The following is a 17,172-nucleotide window of genomic DNA, read 5'->3' on the forward strand; positions in this document are numbered from 1 at the left end:
CTGACATAGCTGGGGACACCAACACTTGCTCCTCGAGGTGACCTGTTGTGTCTTTGGCCCCAAGGAGGGAGCACTTGGATTGGGGCAGGGTTTTGGGAGCTGGTATCTGTGCTTCTGTTCCAGGTTCTGGCCCTGTGGGGATGGCTGGCAGTGGCTTTGGGAGCAGCTGGGCAGTGCTGTGACATGGTGTCCCTGCTGCCACAGAAACAGCCAGGGCTGTGGACTGGCAGCTCACACAGAAAGCAGTTGGCAGACCAAAAGCAAGGCAAGATGCTGGGCTTCACATCCCAGGCTGGTGCTGGCTCAGTGCCTTTGGATGTGCTGGGGGCCATCAGCTGCACAGGGATGGCTGTAACAGCTCATCCCACCGGGGCACTGCCACCTGTCTGGTTGGTGACAGGCTGTGGTGTCCTGCCCTGGTGAGAACCCCCCTCTTCCTGCTGTCATTGAAATACTTGATGACATTAGCCAGTACTATAAGTGCACAGGAACTTAAGTCACTGGGCAATACTTGCACCTAATTACCACCATCATCTTCAACCATCATCTTCATCCTTGCCTGGGAAGAGCTTCCCGAGGAGGATGCTTGTCTGGGACCTGTCACCGCTTGTCCAGGCTCGCCATGAGCTGGGGAGAGTTTTCCACCTCTTGCAATCTGTCCTTTAAACAAAAGGAGTTGGATAAGTGAGATTTTGTAAGCAGACTAAAGGCTTGGACTTCTTCTGTGAGAGATGTATGCTGGTCTTGGGACAGCTCCGTGCTGAGGAAGTTACCTCACCACTGGCTGCTGGTGTGTTCTGCTCCCACTGAAGTACTTTTTTTACAAGAGGTAGGATGGAACCTGGTCCTTCTCATGCTATTGTGCACACTCTGAGCAAACCCAGGTGAGTGCTGTCCCCATGGCAGCCAGCAGTACATCTGGTTACAGCCTCCTGTGGTCACTTACCAGTGGAGGACCCTGGATAGCTCTGTTCCAGGAAGTTTGGAGCAACAAGTTTATGCATCGTCAGTCATGGCAAATACTGGATTTCCAGTTAAATAGGATCCCAATTCCTCTGTATTTTTGATAAAATGAGCCACAGGGTATCACCATGTATCCTTCAATATAATCCTAAATCAATTGAAACATGTACCTAACTTGACTAACCACCCAGTTCCTTAACCTAAACCTTTTCTGGTTTTTTATGTGTACCCGTCAGCTTTCATGAGCAGTGGAAAATACAGGACTGTAGGAATTCCTCATCTATCAATGTGCTGTATAGGCTGCTGATGACTTAATTCCTCCCCATCCCTCTCTGTGATCTCTGCTGTGCAGGGTGGGTTCCTGCTGCCCGGGCAGCATTTCCTTCAGACACAGCACACTGCTCACTGCAGAAGAGCATCCCCACCATTTGGGGACAAGGTGCTCAGTGCTGAGATCGCTTGGAAATAGCTGCTGCTGTTTATAAACGAAACTCTGCTTTAATCCAAATTAATTTGTATGCACAGGCAAGCTATAGGAATTTTCCTTGTTGTATTTTGTTTACCTTATAATTAGGCTTTTACTGAACATGGTTGGGCAATGTCCTGGTCTCCATAAACTGCCAAACCACTCCGGTGTGTGGGCACTCCTCTGCATCCTCCAAGGGCGTCATGTTTATACCGTAATCCTCTGTGACATGTCACATGCATGTTGCAACTCCTCTGAGTTTCAGTGCTAATTGAAATACCAGTATTAATTGTGGAAAGTTACTCATGCAAACTAAGCTGGACGGGGAAGCTCTCGGAAGCCGCTGTTTCGTAACTGTTTGTGTTTTGTAAGTGCTTTACTCCATGGTGCAGGGGCAGTGCTGGGCTGCTCACAGTGCTGGGATCCTTGTGTGCACTGGGGTCCTAGTGCCCAAAAGGGCTTTGGAAGAGCTGCAGGTAGGAGCAGTGCTGTGAGTAGTGCTCAGGTACCTGGGAGAGGGAGCTGGGAGCTGCTGTAGGACACCCTCAGTGCTTCACCTTCATCAGGGCAGGGAGCAGGGAGTCCTGGTGCCTTCACTCTCTCAGTAGATGGGCACAAGGGGCTGTGGTTTTTCTTGCTGAGGAGGTTTTCTAGGTCTCAGCAGAAAAGCAGGTGAAGCTGAGGGGTTTATCTGTGTGGCTTCCTTAGAGAAGGAAAGAAATGCAGCTGCGCAGAATAAATTTGGAAACCAGGACACTTGAAAGTGAAAATTTAAAAAATAAGAAGAGTTTCTGGTCTTGTTTTTAAATCCAGGAAAAGCCCAGAAAATAATCAGATTTTCAGATGTCTTTTAGACATCTTTTTCAGATTCCTTTTAGGGACTGAAATGAAAGAGAACTTGCAGAATCTGCATTGGAAAGCAGCTCCTCTTGGGGAACTTTGTTCTATCTTTGAGAAAAAAACTCATTTTCCAGGCAAGCGTAGCCAGTGCTGTCCTGTTCATGGACCATCGTGGTACCATCTGAAAGCAGCTCCTCCATACAGGGTCATTTCCAGAGTAAGGAGGCCAGAAAGAGAATTTTCTCTGTGCTGGAGCACTGACGGGTGCAGGGCAGCATTCCCTGGGGATGAGCTCTGTGCCCGTTCACTGGAGGTGTTGCAGTCTGCCACATGAAAAAGAAACCATTCTTAGATGGAGAGATTTCATGGGGTCTGTCACCCTGTCCTATCCATTTGGACTATTTCCAGGCATTTACATTAATTAAAAGTGAGTGAGACAAGGTTTCTGTGATACTGTTGTGCTGGTCAGAATGGATAACTTCCCCAAACCTGCTATTTTTAGGGTATTTCTAGAGGTATGGGGTAGACTCTAAGAGAAATAGGATATATAGATATATGGAGGAATTATGATGGCATTTATATACCCCAAACCTCATTACTTCAATAGCTTTTTTTTTAGTTATTTTTTCATGGAGACTTTCAGAAATTTCTCCTGCGTTTATTGTGCTCTTTGTAGTTCACTTGTTACAGGTGCTTTGTAGGTCACCTGTTACAGATGACATTTTGGGGTCTCTTTCTGCACATATTGGCCAATTTTTCTAAAAAAGATATGGTAAAAAAATAAGATATTTTTGCTTTGAAATGTTAAATTAGTCTATTGTTTCCATGATGCTACTGTAATTTATTTCATTTATATTTTAGTTCGGTGCATTCCTACACATAAATATTTTAAAAATCACATCGGAGAAAGAGAAATGGTTCATGTTGAAATATGGCAGATTTAAGGGTAGTGTGGCACGTGGCTGGAGTTTCCTAAAGAGCCTGAAAACATGACCTTACGTCATGTTACATTCATTCTGTAAACACCCACAGGCAAATGCTTTGCTGGCTCAAGCAGGAGAGAGATACTGTCTGTGCTGCCCCTGGTCTCTGCCCCTGGGATCTCACACTGCTGGGCTTTCTGCAGGGCTGGCTGCCCTCATGAGGCACAGGGGGATGGATGGATGGATGGATGGATGGATGGATAGATGGATGGATGGATGGATGTTCCTGGGAGCTCAGGGTGGGTGCACCGGAGGTGCTGTCTGGGGTTCCTGGGATGCTGTCCCTGCCATGGCCAAGTGGGGAGTGGTGGCTGGGCTGGAGGGACAGGGGAAAACCTAATGGAAGTGGGTTGGGAAGTGGTGGGCTTCTGAGAGAGGTAGGAAAGTTGGTTTGTTCAACTAGTCACAGAGTCAAAAAGAGAGGAGGGAATTTGTGGGCGCTGAGGAAGGGCTGGTAGGCAGCTGTCTGAGTCCTAGGGGCCATTGTTGATTTACAGGGAGTCAGTTCAGAACGCAGGATAACATCTGGAAAACATCTCTGAAGACTGCTGGTAGCTGCCTTAGGAAGGCAAAGCATTAGTGAGGAGGAGGCTGGGAGGGCTGGGGCGTGGGTTTTGTTTTGTTTTGAGTTTTTGCTGTAGGCTTCCTGTGTCAACACTGCCCGGCCTCTGAGTGCCTCCCGCTGCGCCTGCAAGTGGGGAGAGTGTCTCTGCTCCTGCAGGAGGGCTGCCAAGGGAAATGAGTTCATCCCTGTATGAACAACGTCAAGGAGTGGCCACACCAGCACGAACTGAAATAGCCAAGCTGCACCTTTGTCTCTGTAAAGGTCCAGATGAAGTGATCTTCTGCTGAGGGTCGCGGGAGGAGGGAGCTGCTGACGTCCCGCTGTACGCACACGGTAAAACTTGGCCGTTCAGTCTCCAATCCTTCTCACGGTGCCTGGTTTTTACAATTTTCAGAGAAGCCCGAGAGGCAGAGGGATGTGCCAGTGCACACTCCTGTGCAGAGATGCAGCACACTGCCCATACAGACTGAGCTGCAGCATGGGCACAGGCTGCCCCTTGCTGCATCCCCCCGTGCCGCGCTGCCCCGCGGGCTGTGGCAAGGTCAGGTCGGGCGTAGCTGCCGCTGGCTGCCTCCAGCTGTGTGTGTTTGGGTCAGCTCTCACCCAGCTCTGTGTTTGGGTCAGCTCTCACCCAGCTCTGAGCACGATGTCGGGCTCATGTAATAGAAATGATAAGAGTCGAGGCTATTCTTCTACCTTGGCCGTGGGCAGAGAACAAAAAGGCTATTTGTACAGTGAAACGGTACTGAGTGTTCTACATCACTGTTTTATTTTATGTTTACAGAGCAGAGGGCACCAAAATAATATAAATGGGAGCAATAACATATGGTAGCACACTTCTAACTCCATTTAGTCTTTTTTATTTGTAAATATTTTTGTGGTTTGTCTGTGTTTTAAAGGGAAAATTCTCCTGCCTCTCTAGCCTTGTTTGAGGAAGGGCACAGGTAGTACTTTGTGGTTATATTGCAGTAGATGGGTGAATACTCTGCATTTTGCTTGTCACCTGACAAGCTGGTTTCTGTTTAGATGAGGAGAGAAAGTGTGTGATTCTGAAAGCTGCATTTTCTCTTGTGAAGAGGCCAGCCCATGTGTGCTGAGTTATCAGAATTTGTTTTAATTGTTTGCTCTTATTTTTCCTGTGACTTACTAGGGCTATGCTCCTGCCATGTCAAACACTTTCCTTGAAAGCAAGGTGTCCAAAGGACAGGTCTTTAGAAAATTGAGACTTCCTCTGTACCAGTCAGCACAGCAGGTCTATTTTGAGGAGGAGGAAGTCTGGAAAATCCCGACCCTTTGGTGTTATCGTCTTGGTCTGAGCTGAACTCTGTGCTGTGACACTGGGCAGGGCATTAGCTCATGGGTGACAGATGCCATCCATATTTGAAATGCCATCCCTAAAGCTGGGGTTTTGTTCTCAGCTGAGTTGCTCTTGAGAACAGTGAGGAAAGCTCAAGCTGGTAGAGGAGGGAACATGACTATTCACTTCTATCTTCTCAGCACCCTGAGCAATTAAAGACAAAAGCTTTGTTCCCTGGTGACTTCATTCTTAAGAAGCCTTTTTAATTTTAGTCTTTATTTTCAGGAAGAAATAATATGGATTTGTCATTGACAAGGAGGCTGCATCTCTTAAATGTCATGTGAAGGATCCATTCCATAATTCATGGGTTAGGGACTGTGGGTGTCAAGAGGAGGGTGCATAATGGATGTGAGAGATTTCAGTTCAATTAAACTATTGGTCTTAAAGGCAGCTTTTCTTGCCTTCATGATAATTTTCTTGACTCAGATAGCCACATTTTTTGCTAACTCATCCAGATAACCAGATATTTTTAGTCTTCTTAAGTAAGACTGTAGTGGGTTATTGGTTATTTTGGTACATCATCTTCCCCTTCCAGTGTGGATGGGGACTTGCACAGTAATATCAGAGCAGTGCTGATTATTTCATCTTATTTCTGCCACTGCTGCACCAGTAAGCCTTGCATTTGTCTGTGTAGAAGAGCTGCTGTTTCTGATCCTTCTCTTTGCATGGATTCTGGGAGTTCTTCTTGTTGTGTCATATGATGTGTGCTGCTGTGCTGAGAAAGGGATCTTCTCCCTCCTCTGCTGAACAAGAGCGAACCTAAGGCTGCTGGGGGTCTGAATGAAGATGTGGACTGTTGGCTTCCTAGCTGCTGGGAGATTGTGGCAGACTCAGACCTCCCGAAAGGGATTGCTGGGTCTGCCAGATCTCTCCAGGCAGGAGGGGTCACCCCCTCAGGGCCAGCCACTGCCTCCCAGCTGTGTCTGTGTTCCTGTCCCAGGCAGAGCAAATCAGCTGTCTGGCTGGCTCAGTCCAAAGGGAATTAAGGAGCACTCTTACGATTTTCTTCTCACAGTCAGGCTGAAGGTGTTATGAGCTGGCAGAGCTGTGTTAATAAGTGAGCAGCAGCAGCAGTGGAGTTATCGTAGCGATCACACTGCAAAACCCACCTGCAGCAGTGGAGGTAAAGCTTTATCTCAGCATTTCTTCTTCAAGGGCTTCTTTCTTGTAATGTGTGTTTATGTGCGGGTGCAGGAGCTCCTCTGTGCTGCCTGTGGTCAAAGCCCATCAGTCAGGGAGGTGTGTGGGGTGCACCAAGACCAAGAGTTGGGGCTCAGCTGTGCCTCAAGAGCCTGTGACTGAGGCAGGAGTGAGCAAATGCGTTAGTTGTGGAGTAATCTGTTTGCAGTGGAGCTTCCTGGTACAGCTGACAAAAGCTGTGACATTTAAAAATAAATAAACTTTACAAAACATGAACTCACTGATACAGAGCAGGAGCGTTTGGTGCGACTGTGTCGTGTGTACATCCACAGGAAGTGAGTCATGTTCTTACAAAATCAGCATTGCAAGAATTTGTGACTTTTATGACAATTCCCATTTTGGACTAAATCAGATCTCTTCTTTCCTCTAGGCTCTTCTCAGGCCTCAGGAATGTCTTCTGAGCCCACTTCATCCTCCTCGAAGCAGTCCCCCGCCTCTCCCCCCTCTCCCAGCTCCCTCCATCTGCCCGAGAGCCGCCGGCCCAGGGAGCGCTCCCCGTCCCCCATGAGGGGGTACCTCATCCCCAGCCCGCTGCCCACCCGCCGCACCAGGACGTTTTCCGCGTGAGTACTGGGAATCCTGCCTGCCACGGACACGGCCAGCAGCGAGGAGCCCCCAGCACAGGCGAAGGGAGCTGTGGGGTGGAGGGGGCTTGTGTCTGAAAGTGCTTTGGTGTGTTGCTCCTCTCTGACAAATTCTGATGCCTTTAGGCTTTTAGTCCAAATATCCCATAGTTTTTCAATGCTCTCTGTTAGTGAAGGATGTTCAAAGTCTCTTGACTCTTTAAGACCAGGCTTTTACAGGGAGGGCAAAATACACCAAGATTTTTCAAAACAGAGATCCTTGTCTGAAGTTTTGCTTCACTTCAGACATTGATTCGTGGCTTTCAGGAGCAGCTCCTGTTGGTGTTTCCTTCTCAGATCCAGATTTTTTTTGCATGGTCTCTCTTCTCACTGTCCCTGAAGCTCTGGACCAAACCTCACTGGAAGTTTTAGGTTTGCTGCTCCTGACACCTGTGCTAATATCAATGAGGTTGTTTTAGAGATACTCCATCACTTTTCTGAGGAAAGTGTTTCCTTGTTTCCTTTTCTTATTCAGCTTTCATATCTCCATCTTAAAATTGCTCAAATAGACCTGTAAAAGAACGTGTTGGTTATCAGGGTGTGAACCCTGATCTCTTTCTCTAAGGTTTTTCATGAAATGAGATAATATTTGTTGCTGTTTGTAGTTGTTTGAGGTAGTGATCCTCCAGCAGAGCTGGCTTTCCCTGAGCTTTCCTGAGGCCCTGTGGTGCTGTGCAGGCTCCTGGGAGCCCTGTCCAAAGGGGGCTCCTCCCCAGTGCAGCAGCAGAGAATGGTGTGGCAAGGTTTGGCCATTGCAAAGAATTCCCAGTGCCTGTGAGGGGCCTCCCAGTGAGGGGCTGACCTGCAGAAGGCCATATGGGCTTCTTTGTTCATCTCAGAGCCTTTGAATCAGGGTATGATGTGAAGCTTCTGCCCCAGGCTTTTATTTCTGTATGAGGAAGTCTGGCAGTGCTGAATGAACGCTGTGGCAGTGAGATCTCAGCCCTGCAGCCGGCCTGTTCTGGGCCACTTACTCTGGTTGCTGTGCTTTTTCCCTTTTACTTCTTGCAATGTTATCCAGCTCTTTTCTTCCAGAGTTATCCATGTGGATTTAAATAATAACAGTCTCACTGATGCTTCATATTACTACTTCTGAATTCAAAATGAGGCAAAAAAAGAAGAGCAGCAGAAGAAAAGTTTATATATTGTCAGTTCCAAAAGCCTTCAAATGCCCTGAACTTCCTGATGGAAGTAGATTGCTAAAAGGAACATAATTGACTTAATAATTGGGGTTGCCCTTGAAAAGCAAGTCCAAGCTAGCTTGCTTCAGTGCTGTGTTAATAATGAACTCTTTGTAAATCTTCTCAGCTGTTAATCTTAGTCTGGTTCTTACAAAAATAAAGAATCTGTTATTTGGCTTCCACAGTTCTTTGATCATTAATCAGTGTAGGAATCTTCCTGTATTTGTTTGCCCTGAAAACCAAAATAGCTCTGAATTTTTGTGTGTATTTGTCCTCTTTAAACAAGAGGAGCTCTAGGTGAGCATTTGTATAAAGAGATCAATGTGACAGGCAGTGGTTTATTATTCAGTGGGATTATTTAATTTTGGTTCACTGGAAGTGGGGCGCCTCATCCCCCACAGTGCCTTATCTCTTTGAAAGATGCAATTGAACCTTAATGGCTTGTTTAGGACAGTGAGTGCTTTTCTGTGTAACAAGCACTTGTGGGGTCAGGTGTGTTGACAGCTTTATAGAGCTGGAAATGAAGTGATTTAATGGAGACTTCTTTCTTTAGGACTTTCAACTGCACTTCTTTATTGGTAGCTTGTTTTAAGGAACAAAGCTGTTACCATTTTTTAAAAAACAATTTTTTTTAGACTTCAGTAAAATTTAAACATTTGGGACAGTGGTGTCCAAGTTGCCATGATGCATGTAAGCAAGTGGCAGCACAGTCATTGTGTTTGAAGAATTGCACCAAAATCCTCTTCTAACGTGGAAGCAACCTACTGGATACCCATGGCAGGAAGAAGTTCCTGATCTAGTAACTGCTCAGAGTAAACCCCATAATGTGTCTAAACCAGTTGGTTTTAATTCATGGAAGTGTTTGTTTGAGTGAATTTGGATCCCTGGAGGTTGCACTCAGTGTATTTGATGGAGAAAAGGATTTAACCACACAGTTTTCATGCAAATTGTTTTTCTTGGTGGCAGTAAGTCTCCCTAAAGGTGGTTCTGCAAATGTGTCTCGTTTTAAAATACAGGTCCCATGGCAGTGGGGGAGGAGTTCAGACATGAGTCTTGTTGTTATGTACTGCAGTTGGGCTTCACACTTCCTGTGAAGGCACAATGCTTAGATGCACGCTGGTACTCCCAACCTCATCACGGGTAGAAGATTCTTACATTCAGTATGGTGTCTGGGGGAAAATTTGGTGCAGTGATGGAGCAGTTGAATTCAAGATGGCAATTGATGCATTATAGTGCTAGCAAACGTCTTCTTCATCTCTGTGTCCCTCCAAAAGGCCCCAGGAAAAACCCGTGCAGTGTGTGACAGGGAGTGCTGAGCAGCTGCTGTAGAGCAATGTGCTCACTGGGAGGGAGCACTGGCCCACTGTGCCCTCTTGCTCTGTGTGCTCTGGTGACACCAGGAGTGTGCTCAGCACTGACCTGCTCTCTGTGCTTCCTCCCACAGCACGGTGAGAGCCTCGGAGGGACCCATCTACAAAGGGGTCTGCAAGTGCTTCTGCCGCTCCAAAGGCCACGGATTCATCACCCCTGCGGACGGAGGGCCCGACATCTTCGTGCACATCTCGGAGTGAGTTGTGTGGGTGGCCAAGGAGGGCTGGAGCTCTGGTTTGCCTTCATTACCAAACACTTTTGATGTGTCAGACATGAGATTGGTTTACTCTGTCACCCTTACCCCAGCAAAGAGGGGTTATGCAGATGTTACTGGCAGCAATAGATTATGCTGTTCTTTTCCTGTATTATTATAAATCTGTTGAGTTAAAAACTAGAAGATGATCCTTAAATCTCTTAGAATAAGCTACACAGTTTTGCCCAGACCTAGAAACTCGCATTTACCTGAAGCAAATATTCCATGCAGTGTCTAGTTGTAACGTAAAGATTTATAACACTGAAAATTCATTACTTTTACTTTGCACTGCATGTACCACTATTAAACTAAAGGTTAATTGCCTTTACTGTTGAGAAAAGTCACACTTTATTACTTCCTTGAATTCATCTAGCTTAGGTTGTGAGCAGTTTATAGTTAAAGCTTTCTCTGTTAAAGGCTTCATTAGTACCTCAGCCTTTTTTGTCCTGAACACACTGAGAACCACCCCTTCTGAATTTACCTTTTGATAAACTAAGCAGATAAAACTTTTTAAGTCCCTTGCTGAGAATTTTTCTCCAGCCTAAACCAGTCTTTGCAGCATACTTAGAAAAGAGACTGAAGAATTTAAGTATAATTTTAAGACTATGCACTGTACACATATGTTCAGTGTAAGGAGATAAAATCTCCTCCAGAGTCCTGCTCTGTTTCTCTTTCTGTACATCCCATAATCACATTAGCCCTTTATCCCCAGTCTTTGCAGAGTTTCTTACCTTCTCTGACCTCAGCATCCTCTGCAGTGCCAAGGTTTGCTGCAGTCCCAGATACACCCTGGCATTCCCGACAGCTGTGTTTGCATTCCTGGTTCCTGAACTTCTGGTTGGGTTGCAGAGCAGCACATCCCACTGGGACAGGCCCTGCCTGCCCAGGAACCCCGAGCACAGCCCCTGCCTCCACTGTCCTTGGTGTTTATGGCTTGGCTAATCTGCAAGGTTTAATGGGCAATTCTTATATTTGTTTGTGGTTTGAGATGTTTACCAGTGTTGGGTGTGTATGTTAAGACTGCTCAGTGTTTATTCTCCAGTAAACTCTTCCAGATCTATCACCAGTTTTATTTTACCTATTGTTCACAGTATTGAAGCTGTATAATCCTTATTTGTTGTTCAGAGTGGTTATGCAGTGGTAAGTCAACAAAAGCCTTACCAAACCTACCCACGTTGCCCCAGCTGTCTTTCCTGGTTGTGTGAGTAGCATGTGTCCTTGGAGAAGGAGAACTTGGCTTTCCTCCAGGTTTCTGGAATGTTACTGCACAATGGGCCTTGACAAACCAAAGTTTTGTAGGGCTCATGGGTGCAAAGAGGCTCAGTGGTCTGACTTGTGTTCAACCCAAGGAAGTGTCATTTAATAGCTCCTTTCTCTTTTGTCTAATGCAAATGCAAATTTCTCCTCATTTCCTGAATAACTTAAAAATAGCATTTCCTATGTCACAATTAAAAAAATTTAACTGTGAGCATCTAGTCTGACCTATACAGTTACTGATCAGCAGGGGTTTAGTTACAACAGCCTTCTCACAGAAACATGAATTTCCAGCCCTGTAATGAATTCCTTTTAAAGAACTGTCTATTTTCGGTCCTGTTTTTTTCCCTGTACATTTTCTCCTCCAATTAGTTCAGTAAAATTTTCTTCAGTTATGTGAAATGAATCCTTTTAAAACCCTGGAGATTACTTTTTGATTGGGGTTGCTGTTTTGTTTGTCTGTACAAAATGTGAACTGCTCTCTCAGGTTCCTATCCTATGGCCCAACACATATTTCTGTCTTGGCCCAAACGCAGAACTGGATTCTGAGTGCACAAGGTGTTCCTGCCCTCAGTTCCCCTCCAATCAGTAGAAACTCCAGTGATGGTTTTTCTGTTTCCCTGTTTAAGACTCCCATATGTCTCCTATGTTGAAGCCCCAAGTGACACTATCAAAATAATGTTGTCTGCTGTGATTTTTGGTGCTCTGTGTGAGGCCCCTCGGACAGGAGTCCCCCCTCGTGGGCTGTGCTGTTGGCGTATTGATCCCCTCTGCTCTCAGACTGCTTTGACTGGGAGCCACCAATGAGTTATATTTGAGTAACCGTGCCCTGAATGTGCTGTGCTGCCCTCCCCTCCTTCCCACCCACTCCCTCCATCCTAAAGCACCACTGAACGAGTCACCAAGGTTGTAAAAGTTTATGGGCAGCCACACTTCTCAAAGTGTTTTCAGTGTGTTTGCTTTGCTGACGCAGGAGGTTCTCTGCTCCACCACCCTCACCCAGCCGTGCCCTCGCACCACCCCTGTCGGGAGCAGCTGGAGCAGGTGAGGGCTGAGAGGGGCAGAGCTGCTCTGTGGGCAGGGGTGACGGGCTCTGGCCCCTCAGACACAGCCCTCAGACACAGCCCCAGCTTCCCACCTCACAACCCAGTACCCACCCACTGGACCAGGCTGGCTCTCTTTGTTTTCAGCCACGTCATTTCAACCCAAAGCTCACACCAGGAGCACTCTCCATGTGCTGTGCTGCAGTTCGCTCTGGTATCCCTGCAGTGCAGCAGGAGTAGGTTGGAGGGGACCTCCTCTACCACATCCACTGCTGGGAGGCTCCTGTGCCTTTCTGGCAGATGCTGTGCCCAGCCCATGGTTGGCAATTCCCGTGCTGAGGATCCACTGCCTCCCTGGGTGATCTCTTCCCACCATGAACAGACCTGGCTCAGTCCTTTCTGGTGTTTAACTGACTTGGCTTTCAAGATGGACCTTCACTTCTCCCATCTCCACAGCAGGCAAATGATGCCTTTCTTCTTTAAGAAGAAATTGTTTGTGTGTTCAAGGACTCTTTTCCGTGCTCTTTCAGAAACATCTTAGCAAGGTTAGTTCATATAGATTTTGTAGGACTAAAGTGTTTTGTGTTTTCACAGCTTCTCTATGTCAATTCTGCTCTCTTGAAGTCAGTAGCATTTTTTCTATTGTACCAGGAATGGGCCACTGTTTTAAATGTTTCATGTGTAGGTACAGTCTCAGAGCTTCAGTTCAAAAATAGCTGATCTTTCTGCCTCAACCTGTTAGTGAAAAGTGCTATTATTGAAGTACTGAAGGTTTCAGCACATTATGTTCTTTAATTACTGGGAGTATATTTGAGTTGTTGGAAACAGCTTTTAGTGCTGGAGGGTGATGGTATCACTGTCTTAATTCTGATGCAAGGCAACACGTGGAGGACGAATTAGTAATGCCTTTCATTTCAGTTTATTTCACAGTGAATTTGATAGATTGCTCTTTATTAACGGGAATTGCTTTTTGTGGCAGCATTCTGTAATCAGGCCTGTGGCTCAGGGGACTCCAGTGACTCTGGTTTGCACAGTGTGAGTTTTGAGATCCTCCTCATGTTTATCAAATGATTCTTTTCTACCTATTTATTCAGTTAAATCTGAATGTGAGAGAGATGTTAGTCTGTTCACTGTCTCCATGTGGTATAGGCATCCACTTGTGAAACCAAAGCGGATTGTTTCTCCCGATCAGTTCTCCCCAAAAGCTGGGATTTCAGGAACTTGGATAAAATGGTTATGCCAGTTTGGATTCACCAAGATAGACTGTTCCTCTGTGTTCATCACTAAGCTGTGATGATTAGCGAAGGTTTTAGGCATTGGGACCAGCTGCCTATCTTGCAGATTAGTATGATTTTCAACATAAACATTTAATTTTAGGAATTAAATTGTTTTCTTCCCTAAGCATTTAGGAGCTGTGAGGTTACACTTTAGTGAAAATCTCTTCCATAAGATGGAATGTCTGTTTCCTGTAAGTTTCTGTATTTTTTGTAAGATAATAACACTTAGGATGGCATTTCCTTTCTATAAGTGAGCATTAGCCCAAAAATAAAGCCAAATGTGTGTGACATTCAAAAGCTTCACTTGGTGTCTGCAAAATTTTCTATGTATCTATGCATGAATGTGGCCATGTTTTGAGTGGAACTTGCAACAAAGCTGCTTTATTGTGTTGGACTTGAGATGTGGGTAGAAATATGGGATCACAGAATTGTTAGGGTTGGAAGGAGCCTCTGGAGATCATCCAGTCCAACTCCCCTGCCAAGGCAGGGTCACGTAGAGCAGGTTACATAGGAACACATCCAGGTGTGTTTGGAATGTCTTCAGAGAGGGAGAGTTCACCAGGCAGCCTGTTCCAGTCACTTTCAACAAAATAATTTCTTCCTCATGATGAGGTGGAACTTCTTGTGTTTTAGTTTATGGCCATTGCTCATCCTGTTGCTGGGCACCACTGAGAAAAGTCTGGCATCTTCCTGTTGGCATCTGCCTTTGGGATAATTAAATACATATAATGAGATGCCCTCTCAGTCTTCTCTTCTCCAGACTAAACAGGCCCAGCTCCTGCAGTTTCTCTTCATAAGAAATGCTCCAGATCCCTCATCATCTCTGGTAGCTCCTTGTTGTTCGTGTCCTGAGGAGCCCAGAACTGGACACAGCACTGCAGATGTGCCTCACTAGGACTGAGCAGAGGGCAGGGTCACCTCCCTGACCTGCTGGCCATGCTCTTCCCGATGCATCCCAGGGCACACTGCTGGCTCATGGTCACCCACCAGTACCCTGAGGTCCTTCTCTGCAGAGCTGCTCTCCAGTGGGTCAGCCCCAGCCTGCTCTAGTGCTTGGGGTTATCCTTCCCCAGGTGCAGGACCCCACACTTGCCCTTGCTGAACCTCATGAGGCTGCTCTCCACCCAGTTCTCCAGCCCGTGAGGGTCTGGCTGAACGGCAGCACAGCCATCAGCTGTACCAGCCACTGCCCCCAGTTTCGTGCCATCAGTGTAAGCAACACATCACACATCCCTTTGAAATGCAGGTTTGGAAAGGTGCTTTGTTCTGCCTGGCTTTGTTTTAATGAGTGGCTCAGAAGGCTGCAGAGATGATTTGTTTTGGTGTTTGATAACACTTGTGTGGAGCCACTTCTCCTTTCTAACTGATGGGGTACAAGTGAGTCCTGCTTCCTTGTGCACGCTGGAGACAGTTCTCAAGTTGGTATAAATAGTTGTGCTAGGAAAATGTCGTGGCTCTTTGGGTGTGATGAGGTTTTGTTTTTCTCAGATTCATACTTCATCCCTCTCTAGAACAACCACAAAAATGTGCTTGCTGTAGTGAATATAAAACCCAAGCTGGCAAGCATGGAGGCAGAGGAGTTGCTGAGATAGTAATTCCAGATAACACCTCTGGAAAGCAGGGAGCAAAGGCAAATTCATTTGCCTGGAGAGAAATTTTTAAAAAGCCCATAATTATGTTTTTGATAGCAGCATGTGCTGTTAATGCTTCCATTTCCACCAGTCTGTAAGGTGCTCCACTGTCACCAAACTGATGGTGGTGTTACAGCACCAGTGTGAGAGCTTTATCCTCCTGTGTGTCACCTCCTTGGCTCGTGTTCCATCCTGGGAGTCCGTCAGCTCTCACTGATACTCCCTGCTGTGGTTGTCACTGACATGCAGTGGCTTTGGTGGCCTCCCTCTCACTCTTTTGCTGTTCCACCCGTAGCTGTGGATGTTCCCAGAGAGCAGACAGGGACTCCCTGCAGTGCTGGCTGTGGATGTCCCCTGCCAGGTGCTGCCTGTACAGGCAGGTTCACATCAGCTTCCCTTCCCAACTGGGCTGCTGAGGGGATGGGGGAGGTGGGGTGGAGAACAGATCAAATGTTGTGCATTAGAGCACTGCACCCACTCTTCTGCTCCCCACTGCCTTTGGGAGTGGGCACCTGATGGAGACTGGTTTGTGCTCCAGGCTTTTGCATTTATCTGGGATTTGGCCTGAAGCCTGTGTACCTGCAAGGGCAAGGCAAGGAGGTGGCTCATCAGAGAGCAGTGACGGATGAACGACCACACTCCTGCTTTTTTAAAGGATTTTATTTTGCAAAAACAGCATATTTAATGAAAGAGAAAAAACGTGAAGTGCTTGTGGGTTTTCTGCAGTTTGCCAGCACTTGGCTCTGAAGGGGAAAATGCTGCATTGCAGAGAGGCCTTCAGGCTGTCCTTCAGGCTGGATTCCTGACCCTGTGCGTGCTGATGGCTCTGGAGAATTGATGCTGTGCTTCCCCCAGGGACACTGACACACAGCACCCCATGGTCCCTGGGGAGATCCCGAGCTTACTGTGGTTTGCTTGTGCACTGTGGTGTGATATCAGGTTATGCCTCCTGTGTCTGTAGCTCAGCACTGCTGAATAGCTGAGGGCTGAGGGCTCTTGCTGGGCTCCCAGGTGGGGCTGGTCCCATTCTGCTGCTGCATTTCAGCTGCTGGCTGTGCTGGACATGTTCTGCCAGCTGCATCTTCCTGCAGGGAGAACCCAACTCTGTCCCTGCTGCAGTGAGGAGCTGGCTCTGAGCTATTTGTGTCTATGGAGAGATCATCTTTTCATGGTCATTTCTTTCCTCTGATTTTCTGCCAGATCACTGTTTGATGCAAAGCATTAATGCTACATCTCCTGGCTTCTCTGTGGTGCTGTTCCCCTGATGGAGTGAAACAATACTGGTTGGAAATTACCTGATAATTCTAAATGATCTGAGAGCTGAATCTGAGCTGAGAGAATGAACTTCTCCGGCCTCTCTGGTTTTTCTGTGAACTACCAGAAAAATAACTACTGCTGACTGCAACCAACTGCTCTGGGTGTGCTGGGAGGCCAAATCTCAGCTTTCTGCTGGCCTTCAAAGTACTGGATGACTTACCTGCTTTGGACAGCTCACTTCCTTCCTGATGTGCTCCCTTTCTGATGCTTTGCTGCATCTGTTGAAGTGTCTGAAATAAGTAGGTTATCTAGGGCAGGAAGGAGAGGCAGCAGAATTCCAGATCTTTCTTGAGAGATGTTTGGAAATTAATAGAACATGGATAATCTTTTTCCTAAGGGTTCTCCACCCCCCAGTCGGCTCAGAAAACTCACATTGCAGAGGTGCATGCAGGAGTGCCAGGTTGCTGTGGTCATTATTGCAGCTAAGCCTTCCCAGAATCTTTGCCTCAATGATACAAACTGTAATAGGTCAGAGCCAAGGCTGGCACTCTACCAGCCCGGCAGTGGGCACTGCAGGCAGTGGCTGCTCGAGGATGGAGGTTCTTTGTGCTCAGTGAGCACAGAAGGTAGCTGCCCTGGGCTTTGGTGTCCAGAAGCACACAGTTGGTGGGATTGTGACAGAATCCAGGCTGGGTGTTTGCAGGAACGGGTGTCTTTGTCTTTGAGCCCACAAAGGCATCCTTGGAAAGCTCTCTCCTGTTCCTTTCTCATGGAGTGTGTTGTGCTGCCTGGGCTTGAATTGGCTGCTGGAAGTAGATATGGAGTCATAACTATCCCTGAATGGAGCTGCAAGCACCCTGAGCCCGTAGAGAACTGGGCAAGAGGATGATGCATTCACTGAACTGGGA

General features: G+C 46.9%; 1 protein-coding gene across 4 annotated transcripts in view; it reads left to right on the forward strand.

Moving 5' to 3' along the window:
- CARHSP1 (calcium regulated heat stable protein 1) overlaps positions 1-17,172 on the forward strand; it is a 36,323-nt gene that overhangs the window by 12,195 nt on the left and 6,956 nt on the right. For 2 of the 4 annotated variants that reach the window (XM_010392200.4, XM_039560224.1), the window contains exons 2-3: positions 6,745-6,937; positions 9,623-9,745. In XM_010392200.4, coding sequence (XP_010390502.1) covers positions 6,765-6,937; positions 9,623-9,745 — 296 coding nt within the window. In that variant the 5' untranslated portion in view covers positions 6,745-6,764. Of the gene's footprint in view, positions 1-1,886; positions 1,906-3,901; positions 4,151-6,744; positions 6,938-9,622; positions 9,746-17,172 lie in introns of those variants that run through there. The other 2 variants (XM_019281553.3, XM_010392199.4) reach the window with 2 other exon arrangements.

The sequence above is a fragment of the Corvus cornix genome, chromosome 14, assembly GCF_000738735.6.
Source record: "Corvus cornix cornix isolate S_Up_H32 chromosome 14, ASM73873v5, whole genome shotgun sequence".
Lineage (NCBI taxonomy): Eukaryota > Metazoa > Chordata > Aves > Passeriformes > Corvidae > Corvus > Corvus cornix.